Genomic DNA, 18,364 nt, shown 5'->3' with positions numbered 1-18,364 from the left:
GCATTATATTTCTTATTGCTTCAGAAAGAGTATTAGTATCCTATGTGAAGTGGTTACATCACCCTAGACTTTGAAATAAAAGGACATGATACTCTACTGAGTATAAAACAGTATTTAAATACATGTATTTTACAAAAGTCAAATTAAAGTCCGTAACTGAATCAGCAAGAGATGTACATGTGAATTAGTTTTTTTTTTTATATAATTTTACAATGAGGCAAATTGGAAGTCCAGCTTGAAGATTACTTTGCAGTGGACAAAATGGTATGCTTATATACCAGGCTATATACTTGTAATGTCCCAACTTATACAAAGGTTATGCATGTATGAACAGCTATATTGTCCTACAAGGACAGACTAATGTCCCAAAATGGAATGCTTACATAACTAGCTATACAATCCAACAAGGACAGACTAACATCCCAACTTATACAAAATGTGTTGCTTATATACCTAGGTATCTATCCTAAAAGGGTAGACTAACATCCCAGCTATCTTGTTCCCTAGATTGAGTCCCTCTGCAACTATCTCCTGAATAAGTGGATTGAAGATGGATAGATTAAAAATATGAATGAATATATGTATACATATTGAGAACTTATTAATCTATTAATTTCCAAAAATAATGTGTCAAGAACCCTGAAAAACACTCTCATAGGTCTGGTATAAGTAACAAAACCATCCCCTTTAATCCACAGGACATTCCACCATACAAACTGGTTTCAGTGAAACAAGTACATATTAATTATTGACTGCCTTATTGCACAGGTGTGGTGGGCATAGTTAGATATACACTTTATAAAATGTAAGATAATGTCTGCTATCATTAATTTCACTTATTGCAGGGATGTTGCAAGAACAGAAACCTTAGGAGCAGCTATTAATGCCTCTGCAGAGGGATTAAGAAGTACAACATTTGTTGAAGTCCTGAGCTTTTTAAGTCTACTATGGATTATCACTTGATCCTTCCTAAGCATTTTTATACAAGAGTGCATTACCCTTGGAGCCACCCTGGGCTCCATGTCTCATTAACCTGGGTGTTAGATAAATCAAAGGCAGACACTCCAACAAAGATAAGTGAACTGCAGGCCAGCAGGGTTCTGATGTATGGATCTGAGGGGCTAATAGGAATGTATTGACAGGTAAATAGCATGCTTATCCGGCCACTGCTACATTCTGCAAGAGGAGGTCCCCACAAGCAGATAGAGGAACCTTTGAGAACTGGCTCTCTCTCCATCTACACACATATATATATATATATATATATATATATATATATATATATATATATATATATATACACACACACACACTACACACACACACACACACACATATATGTGTGAGTTTGCTTGTTTGTTTGTTTATGTGTTTATATATAGACAGTTATTTTCCCAAAATTAGATTTTCACGAGGGAGGAAGTGCTCATTGCATCTTGAAGGGTACGCCTTCTGTGCTCAGTGGATGGGTAGCTACCTCCCTTTCCTTTGTCCTTGTCATTGCCCCTTGGGTCTGGGCAGGATACTATGGCTAGTATTTGAGTGGGGGGGGGCGGGGGGGCATTACTCTTCAGTGACATCAGAAAATTGATCAAGATGTAGGACTCAATTTCAGAAGAAAGACCTATAATGCTGAAGTCAGTATGCTATCACTGAAAGGCCTGCGCTGTGCATGGCATTATTCTTGTTATAAATTAACTCTTTTTTTTCCTTCAAATCGGTCAGGTTTTGACAGGTTTAATCCTGAAGGTGCCATCCTGTTCTTAATTGTGTGACATCTCTTCAAAACAAATAAAGTTTATTAATAAATACAAATAAGTAATACAAGAGTTGACATAGGCAGATCATAATCATCTGCTAGTAGAAACTGTTTCTGTGGTTTGAATTGTGAAAGTCATTTATAGCCATTAGCCTAATTTCAGTGACTGACACATACATATAATTTAGTACATTCCAGTTTAAAGTGACAAATTTAATGTTCAAGTTACTTGCATCAGAGAAGTGGGTACAATGGATGGATGGAGGTAATATGAAGGTGGGTGGATGGAAGTTCTCAGTTCTCATGTTTTCTAAACCATTAAGTCATCAAAGCCATTCTGAATAAGATCAACTGTAAAATGAAAACATAGAAATAGTCAAAAAAGGTCAATTATTGACTTCATTTAAAAGGAACCATTTATGTAAGATACAGATGCTTACTTATCATTTCTTGTGCTCGATTTCAAGCTGTAGGCTTGCATTGAACGAATAAAACTATATGCTGACCTATTTATTGTATCATTATTTTAGAGTTTAAGTGTATTTTAATTCAAATTAATGTCCTGTGATGCACTGAAATCCACTCATTTTCTGTAATGGCTTGGTCACAGAGCCTATCCTGGAGCTATGGGTGTAAGGGAGGGGATAACCCAGGATGAGGTGCCAACCCATAGCAGGGGGGAATGCACAAATGCATGCATATACACACATACACACCTATGCTCTGGTAAATCCAATTCACCTTTGCAGGATTTTGAACTTGGGGGGGGGGGGTTAACCAATGTAAAGAAATGGAAGAAATCCCACAATGATGCAGAGAGTTCATGCAAACTCCACACACAGGGTGACGGCAGAGACTCAAACCCTGATCCCAGAGGTGTGAGGCAACAGTGCTAACCATGCCGCCCCTCAACTGAAATGTTATATACTATACTGAATGCCATAAATCATTACTTCTCTCCATAAGTGTATTACTCGAAACATATCTTGTTACGTGTTTGAATTGTCCCACTGCTGAAGGCCATGGCTGGAATCTGGGGGGGGGGGGGCGCTTTGCACCTTTGCATTTGTGGTTTGGTCATACCCTACAGGCAGACAAAGTGCAAGCATCAAACTCCACCATCGCTGAGGACAGGTCACAGCTGGGATTAAACCATCATAAGTATGGTGTCATTAACCTCCACCTTCGCTGAGGACAGGTCACAGCTGGGATTACATCATAAGTATGATGTCATTAACCTCCACCTACGCTGAGGACAGGTCACAGCTGGGATTACATCATAAGTATGATGTCATTAACCTCCACCTACGCTGAGGACAGGTCACAGCTGGGATTAAATCATAAGTATGGTGTCATTAACCTCCATCTACGCTGAGGACAGGTCTCAGATGGGATTAAATCATAAGTATGGTGTCATTAACCTCCACCTACGCTTAGGACAGGTCACAGCTGGGATTACATCATAAGTATGGTGTCATTAACCTCCACCTACGCTGAGGACAGGTCACAACTGGGATTAAATCATAAGTATGGTGTCATTAACCTCCACCTACGCTGAGGACAGGTCTCAGCTGGGATTAAATCATAAGTATGGTGTCATTAACCTCCACCTACGCTTAGGACAGGTCACAGCTGGGATTACATCATAAGTATGGTGTTATTAACCTCCACCTACGCTGAGGACAGGTCTCAGCTGGGATTAAATCATAAGTATGGTGTTATTAACCTCCACCTACGCTGAGGACAGGTCTCAGCTGGGATTAAATCATAAGTATGGTGTTATTAACCTCCACCTACGCTGAGGACAGGTCTCAGCTGGGATTAAATCATAAGTATGGTGTTATTAACCTCCACCTATGCTTAGGACAGGTCACAGCTGGGATTACATCATAAGTATGGTGTTATTAACCTCCACCTACGCTGAGGACAGGTCTCAGCTGGGATTAAATCATAAGTATGGTGTTATTAACCTCCACCTATGCTGAGGACAGGTCACAGCTGGGATTACATCATAAGTATGGTGTTATTAACCTCCACCTACGCTGAGGACAGGTCTCAGCTGGGATTAAATCATAAGTATGGTGTTATTAACCTCCACCTACGCTGAGGACAGGTCTCAGCTGGGATTAAATCATAAGTATGGTGTTATTAACCTCCACCTACGCTGAGGACAGGTCTCAGCTGGGATTAAATCATAAGTATGGTGTTATTAACCTCCACCTACGCTGAGGACAGGTCTCAGCTGGGATTAAATCATAAGTATGGTGTTATTAACCTCCACCTATGCTGAGGACAGGTCACAGCTGGGATTACATCATAAGTATGGTGTCATTAACCTCCACCTACGCTGAGGACAGGTCACAACTGGGATTAAATCATAAGTATGGTGTCATTAACCTCCACCTACGCTGAGGACAGGTCTCAGCTGGGATTAAATCATAAGTATGGTGTTATTAACCTCCACCTACGCTTAGGACAGGTCACAGCTGGGATTACATCATAAGTATGGTGTTATTAACCTCCACCTACGCTGAGGACAGGTCTCAGCTGGGATTAAATCATAAGTATGGTGTTATTAACCTCCACCTACGCTGAGGACAGGTCTCAGCTGGGATTAAATCATAAGTATGGTGTTATTAACCTCCACCTACGCTTAGGACAGGTCACAGCTGGGATTACATCATAAGTATGGTGTCATTAACCTCCACCTACGCTTAGGACAGGTCACAGCTGGGATTACATCATAAGTATGGTGTCATTAACCTCCACCTACGCTTAGGACAGGTCACAGCTGGGATTAAATCATAAGTATGGTGTTATTAACCTCCACCTACGCTGAGGACAGGTCACAGCTGGGATTACATCATCATAAGTATGGTGTTATTACATTAGTTAATGTGGTCCACCCCACAACGAGACCCTCAAATCAACAACCATGATTCCTTTGATACTGCATATAAAGATCTTGAAATTAGAAAAGCAAAAAGCATCTTTAAAGGGTTCATTTTTTCTTCCATAACCATCAGAGTTTTAGGTATCCATCTGTCTGATGGAGCCTCCTGTGCATCCCAAGGAGCCTCTGACTTCACATTATCCACATTGTCTAAGGTGTCAGGCAAAGTTCCTAAGCAAGCCAGTGAATTTAAAACCCTGTGGGCTGCCATATCAGAACTTGCTGTTGAAATAATGACGGCGCTAAACAGAGCATCTGGGCCGCAGCGACTGGCCAGCCGCCCACAGCAGATGTTCTCAGGCTCGGCATCCTGCAGAGCAGCTGAGTAGCAGTTTAGCGGCTGACGTCTCTGTGAGCGTTTGCATTCCCTAGCTGTTCATCCAGTGAGTTTGCGGATCGTCCTCATAATGTAAAAGTGACCATTACTGCATTACAGCTTAATTATAGGTCCTATTCCTCATTTAAAATCAAACTAATATGTTACTCCCTCAAAGAAGATTACTCCAAATTTAGTAATTTGTCATAGAGTATAATGCAATGTTTTTCTTTTCTTCTAATATTAAAATTTATCGGAATGTTTTGTTATGATGTTCCATTATAAAATAAAAAGCAAACTGTGATAGCATACTTTCTAAAATCAGCAGTACTAAAAATGCAAACTCTGGTTAATGTCTTTACACCGAATGTTTTATTGCATCTGACTGTGCAGGACTGCAAGTCTTGTATCTTTTTTATTTTTCTGCATCGTATAGAAATCAAGCATTATCTATGAAAAGCAGATGCATTTTAATTAGTTTCTGTCAGCTACATGCTTTAGCAACATTTAATGAGAGTAGTTAAATATTTGAGCAGTTAGGGGGCAGTAACTTGATAAGCCCTGGATTTACTCGATGAAGTAAAAGCTCCTGAGCTGGCAGCATGTGGCTCTTCGGCCCTGTGGGACCGGAAACCCTATCTGCCCGCTAGGAACATTCTCCTCAGTTAGCACTTCTTATCTGTGCCATGGTGGCAGGCTGATAGCAGGGTAATATCCAATAACAGCAGCTTTATGGGCGATCCAATATCCCCGATCAATCCAAGGCCCCTCTTGTGTCCATTAACCCTTCTGAGTAGAGCAAAGCCTTAAAGGCCTTTTTTAAAAAGTATTTTTTTGTTGGTGTAAACATACATTGTTTGACTGGGATTAAATGTAGGGCAGTAAATAATTTAGTCAAATTATTTAACCCCCCCCCCCAACACACACACAGAAGTACTCAAATATGGGTCCAGCAAACACAAAACAACCCTTCCCTCATACACATGATGTGCTTTCATATAGGAACAAACCAACTGTGGTAATACAGCAATCAGTAATGTAATATACCAATAGTATATTAATAATAGTAATAATAAAATAATAATAATAATAATACATTTATTGTATTTTTATTTTTGTACTTCAAAAACTTTCAGTATATATATACTGAACAAGATCTACTTTTCTTTTGTACTACTGCTTTATAAAACCACTTTATTTTCTTTATTTTCTTCTGGGATGTCCTGCCCAAAACCCACAGGGTCATATACTTCACTACTGTCAGCTCTTACTGGCGTTTTGAAACACATGGATCCCTTACTTGTGAAAGCAGATTTCTTTTGTGATTAGACATAAGTAACGAAAAAGTAACATGTAACATCCTTCTGTATGTTACTCTTGCATACATAAAAATATAGTAAATGATTTCCATGTTAAAATTTTGTCTTGATTCTCACAGTACCCTGAACACCAGTCAAAGTGACTGTTGGGGAGCATGAAAATGCAAATATCTCATCTAATCATCCCATTACATCCCCTTGTTTTAAATTTGACTTTGCAAAGAAATGCATGCCTTGACAACACAGTGAAAGATCTTGTCAGATTCACTTTATTCACAATATCTATCCAGTCATTTTACTGTTTTTCAATATGTATAATTTATTTAATAAAAATATGAGAAGCAAAGAAAAAACTTGGATTGTGCATGTACCACTGATACATTATTAAATGTCAAATCATTATTACTTTGCAGTTAATTCCATACATGATACGAACAACATTGCTCATGACCATATAAAAAGTGTATAAAATATGATTTGTAATCCATGAAGGTTCCCTTTTATTGGATTCCAAAGGTAAGCTTAAAATAAGCTCCCGTTTCAGAAAGAGATGATCGTTATACAGTTTAATGGTGCTGTTGAACCCGCTGACTGTAATGCCCAGTAAAAGTTGGCAGTGAGAGTTTCAGCACTCTTTGTACAGTTCCCAGATACACGCCCTTCAATTACAAAAAAAAAAAAATACAGTTTGATACCAATATAAGCCAGGCAACAATTTAAAAGATTAAGCATACAAAAATCTTACATTCCTAATAGTTATTAGAAATATGGCATTTAATTTTGGTAAAACATGCATTAAAGCATAGCAGAAAGTAAAGTGGCCCAGCAGGGTACTCACATCATTGGAGGGCCAGCAGTGGAGACGCTGCGGAGAGAGGCTGCCGGTGATCTGGGATCCGCTGCAGGCTCCAGGAAGAGGTGCAGGCCACTGAGTCAGGACACCGCTTGGGTTATGAAAAAATAAAAACAGACTGTGCTTTGGGTGTCAGGACACCAAGCAAAAGGGTCAAAACGAGCCCAGAAGACTGTGCTCCGGCCAGGATGAGAATGTGAAGGAAAGGTAAAGGAGAAGCACTGCGTGCTCAAAGCCTATTCCCTGCCCTGAATGAAAGCAGTCCCTAAGACTGAATGCGTAATGAGACCCTGGCTCCAGAGATTTTAGCTTTCTTAATCATGTTCATAATTAATTCAAGAACATTGATAATTTCATTACATTCTTTTTGTCTTATCAATAAATGATGTGCCTGCACTTTTGGTCTTGTGTACCAGGAGGAGGAGAAGATGCGTGAGTAATATGGCACGAAGAACAGGGGGATAAATATGATACAGACAGCAAAGTGGTAATTATAATCCCTGACCAGGCCACCAGCATCAAAACATAAAGTCAGACGGCCACAAATAATTAATAAGCTCTTATGTGGGGGAAACGCGACCCTAATAGGTATATTGGTTCTGTAAGCAAACGTTTCCCCGTCACACCTTGTTAAGGTGACAACAATGAGCCTGACGTGCACCTTTGCTTCAGGTAATGTATTTAATAATCTTACAATTAGCTCTGCTTTTCTCTCTCTGTCTTTCAAATAAGTTAATTAGAACTTATTTGAAGATTATTATAGGGTCAGGTTGCTGCTTCTAGTATCTAGAGAATTCTATGCAGCTTAGCAAAAGTAAAAAAAAAAAGTGTGACATGCTTATAATTAAATGTAATTAGACACTATATGTAATTAAATATGTAACATATATAATTAAATATTCAGATTTTTTTCTCTAGTTCATTTTAGAACATTCAAAAGGGCCTTTCCTCTCGTTTGTCTGTAATTGATTTGCTTCTCTATTAATATCTGCATAGAATTACATTAAAGTGAGTACCAAAAATAGAACAAAGACAGAAAGAATTAATATTTGATATCTCAGAACCATCTTGTTTCTTTGAAACAAAGTATATGACGACAGAAAGCACTTGATGTCATATTGTGTTTCACATAGCTATCTGCTCGTTTACTGCACCCTATGCTAGAGGTTGATCATATGGACACACAACAGCAAAAAAAGTGTCTCAGTAGTTGGCAGACCCAGGGCTGGGGCTTCAAATTCTGCCTCAACTCTGTGTGCCTCTCTTGTTCTCCTCGATGTGTGTGGATTTCTTCGGCACTCCAAAGCATGCAGCCACTGCCCATGGGACGAGATCGTGCATGTGCCCTGTCATGGAGCCCAATCCTGGCCCGGGTGTCTCTATGCAGCCTGAAACAGGCTCCAACCCCCCCCCCCCCCCCCACTTACCCATGGCAGAGTAAAGAGTTAGAATCTTGACAGTAAGTGCAACTTACATTTGCAGATTTCACATTTTAATGAATGTTGTGTCCAGATATCATATTAAAAAAGCCAAAAAATAACCCTATACGATACATCCTGTACAGGGTGGCATGGTGGTGCAGTGTTTAGCACTCTTGCCTCACACCCGCTGGAACCAGGGTTCGAGTCTCCACCAGGGTTCTGTGTGTGTGCAGTTTGCATGTTCTCCCCATGTTGTCGTGTCGTGTCTCCTCTGGGTACTCCAGCTTCCCCCCACAGCCCAAAAAACATGCTGAGGTTAATTGACATCACCAAATTGCCCATAGATGTGAGTGCGCTCTGTGATGGGTTGGCACCCCAACCTGGATGTTCCCTGCTGTGTGCCCATAGGCTCTGGACCCACTGTGACCCTGAATAGGGTAAGTGGTTATGGATGGATACATACATCCTGTAAATGAATGTTGCTTAGAACTTCATGAACAACAATGTCCCCCAAAATGCTAATTTAATGATTTGTCTATATGTCATTATGGACACAGCTGGTTTCACACTACATGACTGAAGAAATTAACCACTAACAGTTATTAGCAGTTTTTCCAGATATATCTGGCATGTATCTGCGATGTAACCGGTAATCATATCATTGCCTGGATGAATTAATGTGACATGAAGCCTTGCGATTGTGAACATGATGTGAAACACTGTAAGCCACAGTCCATTGAAGGAAGACGGAGGTAACAAAAGAGATAAATGAAATCAGCCCAACTAACAGAATGACTACAGTCTAAATGAGGAATCATTTCTGCCCTAATTTTTTACTTGCCTGGCAAAATGATGATGTCACATTATATAATTAAAAAATGAATAAAAAGTATAGCAAAAAGCCTTTACTAACAAATCCCCTTCATTAAATATAATAAGCCTCATAAAACATATACTCAGGAACGCGTACACACACATGCACACACTCACATTATCTGGATAACTTGAGCAGGGGGTTCAAAACATGCTTTACATTTCATTCAAGCTGCAAATTTTAATCACGTTACACGTGATCTATGCGTGTAGCGCTCATCCTGTGCTCCGCCAAACAGATTGTTACAATACTTGTAATGATGCGGCAGCCCAGCTGTGCTGGTGGAGAGGGCAGAAGGGCTATAATATTACCATAATAATCCGCCTGCAGTCCCCAGGGCCTTCTGATGAGAACAAGTCACTGTGCTGCCGGGGCCTCATCTGCAGAGCGGCTCGCTGACATGTGTGCCGAAACCAGCCTGAAGGCAAAGCAATAAAATCACCTTAATGCCGAATAACAGCATAAATAACAACTCCTGAAGTGCTTCAAGTGCCCTCAGTAATCCAGCGATGGACTTCGTTTGTGATAATCAGCTTACTCCCCTAAGATATATAGCATACATTCATATATGCACACAGGCAACATTCATATGGTTCATCAGGAATGCAAGTAAATAAATGAACCTGTTTGTTTGTCTTCGCTTTTGGGAAAGATGCAGACCATGAAGGTAACCTTCCTTTGTGTGCTTTGGATGCTGCGTCTATGTCCGCTTGCTCCTTAACTTCAGAACAATGTCAATAAAAGGAAGGTCTGGTTGGAATACTGCTTCAGAGAGCTATTTGCAGGATTAAAAAGAAGACAATAACCATATCTGTGAACACCATACAAATGTCTGAAACGATGTAAATAAAATGTGGGTTTTAAGTCTGATCGCTGCCTTTTATTGTATCTTCCTATCTTAATTATTATTATGGAGACGGAGTACATTACTATATATCTGAGTATACTAGTGTTTATGTGAAGCAATTTAGCAGAAAAACTTTGGAACGTTAAAGTATTATCGAAGATTGCTGATCTGTATTGTATTTGCATTATACATTGGGTACTGTAATTCATATTCTGTACGACTGCTTTTTCCATTATCATTACCGTATTTCATCGTGTTAAGTATATTAGGTCTAAATGTAGCAGAGAACTGGGGGAGATCTGGGGAGATCTGGGGGAGATCTGGAAGAGATCTGAGGGAGATCCGGAAGAGATCTGGGGGAGATCATTGTCAGCACTGTAAACATCCAGAGACCTAATTTGAACTGATACATGCAGAATGAAGCCTGTGGAACGAATAAGCATCCATGGAGCAGACTTCTATAACCAGCCACAGAACGTGAAGGACATCTTTGCAAAGGCATATTTTCAACATTATGAGTCAGTATTATTATGTAATGATGTAATGATGATGATATAAGATTATCATAAAAGTTTATTCCCCACATGGACTTGTAATTAGCATTAACATTTACCGATTCTTTATTTACACCTTCATGCATATGTTGTTTTATGCAGCTCTGGGTGAAACACTGGTACTTTTTGTTTCACTGTTTACTGAATTTGTTTTTAAATTAAGGACATTAATGACCACAAGTAGCAAAAAGTCTGTCATGTTAAAGCAATGTCTCAGCAAATGACTACACATGCTAATAATGTCATTATGTTGGGGTCGTTTCCTGTTTTATACACTTCACTTGTTCCCTTGTGTCTTGTATTAACTTTTAAGATGCTCAAACCTTTACATAGGAATAAATGTAAATTGATAATTTACTTTGGGACACAGATAATGTAGTAGTGCATTCTTACTTAATGCATTAATTAACCAGTAAGTAAGTGTTAGCGACATACTGATCCCATGTTTGTTCATCATGAGGCAGCCATGACGGTTCATGTATTTCATGCAGGAATTATAATAGTTAATGATTTGTTCTTGAGTAGTAACTGAGTTACTTGTGCCCCCTAAAGTAAAGTGTTACCTGTATATCTAACCAAAAACTGTACTCAATACACAAAGCAACCAGTAATTTCATCTTTCACAATCCAAAGACGTTATCGTGCAATGCCATTTCTGTCTACCTTCCTCTCCAAATAAACCTGATACTTATTTTGAGATCCGACTAATCATTGTAAACCAACCATACTCCCTTCAGTCACTAATAAATGGATATAAGTGCAAATAGCCAATTATGTGCAAGGACACATTGAACAGTTATTTAACATTTATGGATTGATCCACATGAAAGTCTGCCTGGCACATACAACAGATGTTTCAAAACAAAAAAGAGCTACTTTTCTGTGTTGAATGGTTGGTACTGTATGTGTTACCAACAAACAGACAATGTTTAGGGGCAACTGAAAGCTGCGAACCTGAGAGTGGAGCGAAATAATAAGAAAAGCCAAAGTAAGTTCCGGCTGGGAGTGAGTTAATCTGAAAATCTTTACAGAGCCATGGATCACGCAGTGCATCCTGCGCCTCCCAGGGTCACAGCCAGTGGGGCTCAGCACGGTCAGCGCTGCTAATCAGTAAATGAAAGCTGCAGGTGGGCAGGACCTGGTCCCTGAGCAACCAGCGGCGTGAAATGGTGGCAATGCCTCATCCGCCCCCAGTCGCTCTGCGCGCACACGCACACACACACACACAGACACACGCACACACAGACACATGCACACACGCTAATCAGCGTGTCGCCCTCCTTTTGAGTAACCGCTTGGAGGCACAGGAGCTCTGAGGACTGGGATGGGACTACAGGGGTAATTAATGCAAGCATTTGTCACTGATTAAGCTTTGAATGGAAAAGGTCAGCTGAGCAAGAAGCGGCCACTCACCTTCTGCCTTGCTCTTAGGGCAATCTAAACCTTTCAAGGCGAAATGGTAAGGTGCCATTTTACATGGAGAGAAGCCTAATATGAAGACACCATGTGGACTGCTGATTCGCAGGCCTCCATTGCCCTTACAATTCAAACCTGGAGATGTGCGCCATTTAGGAATGAAAAATAAGGCCATAGAGAAGATCAATAGATGCTGAAATCGGAAGTCATAGTAATTAATTGTCTGGCATACATCTATGGCTGGAAGATCACAACACCCAGCTTTAGAATTTACTATGTCACACAAAGAATGTATTTGTATTCTATCCATGTCATCCTTAAAAGCACCACATCAGAGTCCTCTCAGAGTAGTTTTACACTTAAATAAACAGGATTTGTCAACAATGCAACAATGCAGAGATGCTCATGATATCCGTACTACATGGAATGCAGGGTTTGAGATCCTTTATGGGATCTTTATGTAGTTAATAGTACAGAAAACTAAATGTATACCACTTTATAAACCTGGAAATTTTATAAGAAAAGTTTACGTTACAGCAAAATCTCTCACAATTTTCAATATTAGGATTATTCCTGGAACTCTGAGTAAGAATTTTACAAATCTTTTTTTTTTTCTTACAGCAGATTCACATAAGGAAATATTGTACTAGAATTCAAATAATACCCAATATGCATCATAATTGTAATAAAACACAAATAATGGGCAATTATTTATTTTCTCTTTTTTAAGGATAAAACTTTTCATCCATGCTCGGTGCGTGTCCGGGGAACCTGGCTGTCTGAGAAATTCAGTGTCATGTGCAGCCTGGATTGGATCCCTCTCCATCACAGGACACTTAGACACAAACACTGACTCACTGTTGCTCAGATGGTCACACCGGGAAAATTTCACTCATCCTCATCAATTCACCTGATACCGCAAAGCCTCAGAACACAATGGAAAAATGCAATGTCCATCCTTACATAGTTGCATCTGGATTTGAATCCATAAAGGAAACTGTGAAGCAGTTACATTTCCCAATAAGACACTATTACACATCTATATATAAAAAACATGGGCTCCACTGCATTGTCTATCATTAAATTAAGAACAATTACAACAATGCTAGATAGCTAAACACCCACATAACCATGTACACCAAAGCCATGGATTCATTCATTCTTTTCACAAAGTGTGACCCAGTGCATAACTTAAAATTCATGTTGTGATTTTATGTATCATATACATATGTATACACACACACATACATGCATACAAATCAGTCGTATAACTAATTGCATGTATATTCTTTTCGATAAGATGTATACTATCAACGCAAAGATCCGACGTAAAGAGATGAAACGTTTTGAGTAGATAATACAGCATGTTTAATCAGTTTGCCTGTTTGATGCTTCCCCATAAACCTCGCATTACGTAAAACGGCCTAATCAAATGCGCAATTAAGTTTTGCCAAATTTAATGATCGAACAGGCTAATTCCAAAATGCTTAATTAGATGAAGATTTTACGAGTGTCACCAATACTCTTTTTACACATGTGTTTACCTTCTTCATTTAGATTTTCGGCTAATTAAGTTTTAAGTGTAAGCCAGTTGACGCTACAGACAGCTTTCCTCAGTCGTCACCAGTCGTGTGGTTCAGTCATGCCAGGAATTCGGACGGGGCACAGATTCAGAATCAGTTTTAAAATGTTAATTCTTGGACCTATCCGTTATTAAGACTACTACGTGACATAACCAAAAACAAATTCATGCTTGACTAGGTATACTATCCTTGACTTATAAACTAGACAGAAATTACATTAATGACTTTTGCTAGTTTGTTATATATACGTTTCGTACTATTTTACGTATCGGATGTAGACCCGTAAGGGTGTATTATAACGGTTGCGTATTGATACATCGTGTGTGTTCAAATGGTATAGTGCGGGCAGGGGCGTAAGTAGCAGAGGAGGGGCGTCAACCGCCCATTACTTCCTTTGGATTCATTCATCGCCCCAAAAATAGACCTTAGTACTTAAATTAAGTACCCCCTACATCAAACTGTCTCTTGCACCGTTGAGTTTAGGTTACATATAACTTGCCTGAGTATGGGTTAGATAAAAGTCGCTGTCCGAGTGATCAGTGTACGATTATTCCTGCCCAAAAAGTTAAGTCTTATGATTGTAACAAATGGGATTTTAATGCGACACTTCGAATTCGTGATAATTCAAACGTCAAGTTTCTTATTAATTAATGGCATGTATGCCTGCATAAGTTAGTGTTTCGTAAATTTTGATGAACCACAAACATTGCTGCCGTATCAATAATTGTAGCCTATCTCCGTATCCATGGGTAGATGAAAGAGTTAAATGACAATAACCTAAGTATTCGAAAGTCTTTTAAAAAGTATAATGCGTTTTCAGTAATAACAAAACCCCACTTAACTTTTCAATAGCTCTTCTGTTTACTCAGAAACACATTATTGAACTTGACGCTAATAACAAGCTCCACAGTTACGCAAAGCTCGCGAGACTCCTACATTCCCCCAGGGAGCCCTTGTGATTCATCATGCTTCGATTTACTCCGTCCAGTAGATGTTATCGATGAGGATATGATACTGATTTTTTTTATATATACAATTTTATGGTTTTAATAATATTGTTCATATTCTCTAGATTACATAGGTAATACAATCATAGCTCATTATATCTATCTATAAAGTTTTAGAATATATACGGTCTACTAATACTTTTAATGTAGGTTAAAATTTTAAGTTTGGACGTGGTGAAACTACTTTTATTATTATTATTATTATTATTATTATTATTACTATTATTATTATTATATACTATTATTTTTGTTGTTGTATTGAGATTTCCAGGTAGTAATTGACATTTATTATATTAAAAAGTTATGTTTCATATAGCCATAACAAACCTAAAACAGATAAATGAAATGAGTATGATGCTAGTAGGCTATGTTTGCTTGCTCAAAAACAGTTGTCAGCGAATACGCCTGCGCACAATCTACAGGTGTAGAACCCATGCTTTATACCTCTCCGTCCTCAAAAAGAATCCCGCCGTCGACGTGTCGGAGTGCTAGAGAGGCAACTGGACTTAAAGCGTCTGTCATCTGTCAGCCTGCACGGCTTAGTGTCTCGCGAGAGAAGCCGCAATCGCTTGACGAGATCTGAGGGACTCAGGTGTAGGAGCTCTTCTCATCCCAGCAGTAGGAAACAGCGAACAGACGAGTGCGACTGGGGCTGCAAGCATCACCGTATGATCTCCCGACTCGAAACCTGCACTCAACACCCCTAGTTATTGCATCACTGGTGAACAAACCCGGAGCGGTACCTTTCTCCTGTGCACTTTAATTATTTCGAGGATCCGCAATTATGATGTCCATGAACAGCAAACAACCACATTTTGCCATGCATCCGACTTTACCTGAACACAAGTACACCACTCTTCACTCCAGCTCGGAGGCGATACGGAGAGCCTGCCTGCAGACTCCACAGGTAAAGTAGCTAAAGTTATCTCGTGTCTCTTTCTATACCAGGGTCTGCTCGTTTGTAATAAGAAGGAGTACTGCGAGGCACAATCTGACAAGCGGCGCTTAATGTTTTTTTCATGTATTCCTCGGCAATCATCTGAACGCCTGTGATCTTTTTTGAAGGCATATTCACCGAAGGCTGCGACTTCTGCCTTTTTGTATTAATTTTTATGACTTCAACTTCAGAAAGGAATATTCAGAATGTGGTCTATGATGACAGTATTCCCCAGCTGAGGTTAACATATCCATTTATTCCTGATACCCTTTTTTCTCACCATTACCGTTTCTCTCCTTCCTTCCACTTTCAGCTGCAGAGCAACATCTTTGCCAGCCTAGATGAGACGCTCCTGGCCCGCGCCGAAGCCCTGGCAGCCGTGGATATCGCAGTGTCTCAGGGCAAGACCCATCCCTTCAAGCCTGATGCGACTTACCACACGATGAGCAGCGTGCCGTGCTCGTCGACCTCCACCGTGCCTCTCGCCCACCATCATCACCACCACCACCATCACCATCACCAGAACCTTGAACCCCCAGACCTCATGGAGCACATTAGCTCGCCTTCTCTGGCCTTAATGACCGGTGGACACGACGGGACCGGAGGTGGCGGAGGCGGCGGTGGTGGGGGAGGACTGATTTCCACCTCTGCCCATCCGCACTCACACATGCACGGCCTGGGCCATCTTTCCCACCAGGCTGCTATGAATATGAATTCCCCCCTTACGCATCACGGGCTTTTACCTGGCCATCACGGAAGTTCCCAGAGCACGCCAGGACTCCCCACAAACGGACTTGCCTCCATTACCGACTCAGACACCGATCCAAGGGAATTAGAGGCGTTTGCAGAGCGGTTTAAGCAAAGAAGAATAAAGCTCGGTGTAACCCAAGCGGACGTTGGTGCTGCGCTTGCCAATCTGAAAATCCCCGGTGTGGGCTCCTTAAGTCAAAGTACGATTTGTCGCTTCGAGTCATTAACTCTTTCGCACAACAACATGATAGCGCTTAAACCTATTCTTCAAGCATGGCTGGAAGAGGCTGAGGGAGCGCAAAGAGAAAAAATGAGCAAACCTGACATTTTTAACGGGGGAGAAAAGAAGCGTAAGAGGACATCGATAGCAGCCCCGGAAAAAAGATCTTTAGAGGCATACTTTGCTGTTCAGCCTCGACCGTCGTCAGAGAAGATAGCAGCAATAGCAGAGAAACTGGACCTCAAAAAGAACGTGGTGCGCGTATGGTTTTGTAACCAAAGACAAAAACAAAAGCGGTTAAAATTTTCTGCTACCCATTAACTGACTGAAAAATAGTTGCTTTTGACCGTGTTTTGGGACCAAGGAGCATCCAAATAAATATAAATTTCTGTCTTCCTTTTAACGAAGGCTTTAAACGTGGTATATTAATGGAACCGGTTGTATAAGGCTTATTATTACGATATGTTTTATTTATTTACTTTCTCCCCAGTCATCTTCGTTTCACTGATGAATGTGAAGTATGCAAATGTTTGCTGGTTCAGTATATACCCCATTCTTGGTTGGTTGGATAAAAAGTCCTCTGAATTTTATTTAATTTATGTATTTCTTTTTAATGTGGTAATATGCTTTCATATAATGTGTGTCTATTAAATTGCTAAACATTGTAAAAAAAAATAAGGTTATCTGTTTGTTACCTTATTATTTGCAACTGTAAAGTTCATTTGCTAGCTTGGTTATTTATTTATGTGATTACATAAATAAATAAACAACGTTTGAAATTGCATTGTTCTAACATTTAAAAATCCATCAAATATTGGTCTCAACTTTCAGTGTTGCCCGTAATCCGCGTAACTTTTCTCCCTGGTCAATATTTCGAAGATTTGCATGATTATAAAAAGAGCTCCAAACGTAGAAATGGCCACTCCTATCATACCACTGTAAAATGACCTTGGTTGCGACCGCAGAAATTTACTTTGAATTTGCACTAAGATATATAGTTATTTAGGTTATGTTCATTAGCTAGATATGTTAATATGGTTAACTGTATATATGTATGACACCTTCTCAGAATTCAGAATCTGAATCCCAAGTTAAAATAAAAAACATGGATAAATGGATACGGAATTTTAAAATAAAAAAATGGATCTTTAACCTGCACGATTCAGTTTTATTAAGTTATTCAAAAAATTATTATTTCTTATTTTTCCGATGGCATGTGGCAGAACACTTTTGTATCCTATAATTTACAGTGCAAACATTTTGTGCATTCAAATAACTATATAAGCACTAGCGGTAGACCATTGTGAAAGGCATCAGTACAGCCTGTTCTCACGTAAGAACAGAATGGTATTTTCGCATTGCCTAAGGAAAACAAAACAATAACAAAAAATACAAGTAAAATTTTATTTTTTTGCACAGATGTTTACAAACTACGCCCACGTGAAACGTGCTCCGTGACGATGTCTCACTGTCTTTTTCCTCGCTCCTGTATGTTTTCGGTCTTCAGCTATGATTGTGTCTTCCTGAGTTGTGTTTATATTCAATAAATTCTGTA

At 39.7% G+C, this 18,364-nt stretch overlaps 1 protein-coding gene and 1 long non-coding RNA gene across 2 annotated transcripts; one reads left to right on the top strand and one right to left on the bottom strand.

Moving 5' to 3' along the window:
• Positions 1–6,695: 6,695 nt before the first annotated feature.
• Positions 6,696–12,858, bottom strand: LOC111834125 (uncharacterized). Its single transcript, XR_002835918.1, has 5 exons — positions 12,310–12,858; positions 10,119–10,216; positions 9,807–9,913; positions 7,186–7,291; positions 6,696–7,006 (listed from the first exon to the last, which is right to left on the bottom strand). It is a non-coding gene; the product is annotated as an uncharacterized lncRNA (long non-coding RNA).
• A 2,520-nt stretch (positions 12,859–15,378) lies between these two features.
• On the top strand, positions 15,379–18,331 carry LOC111834124 (POU domain, class 4, transcription factor 1-like). The gene is made up of 2 exons (XM_072700459.1): positions 15,379–15,809; positions 16,153–18,331. Exons 1-2 carry the CDS (start codon positions 15,687–15,689, stop codon positions 17,128–17,130), a joined length of 1,101 nt encoding a protein of 366 aa, XP_072556560.1. The 5' UTR covers positions 15,379–15,686; the 3' UTR covers positions 17,131–18,331.
• The last annotated feature ends 33 nt before the right edge of the window (positions 18,332–18,364 follow it).

This window comes from Paramormyrops kingsleyae, chromosome 16 (assembly GCF_048594095.1).
Source record: "Paramormyrops kingsleyae isolate MSU_618 chromosome 16, PKINGS_0.4, whole genome shotgun sequence".
In the NCBI taxonomy this organism is placed as follows: domain Eukaryota; kingdom Metazoa; phylum Chordata; class Actinopteri; order Osteoglossiformes; family Mormyridae; genus Paramormyrops; species Paramormyrops kingsleyae.
Note: the sequence above shows the minus strand (reverse complement) of the source record. Positions and strands in the feature narration are given on the sequence as shown.

Coding starts and splice junctions, on each gene's coding strand:
- LOC111834124 (XM_072700459.1), top strand. CDS start 15,687: ATGATGTCCATGAACAGCAAACAACCACATTTTGCCATGCATCCGACT. Junction 15,810..16,152: donor CCTGCCTGCAGACTCCACAG/GTAAAGTAGCTA, acceptor TTCCACTTTCAG/CTGCAGAGCAACATCTTTGC.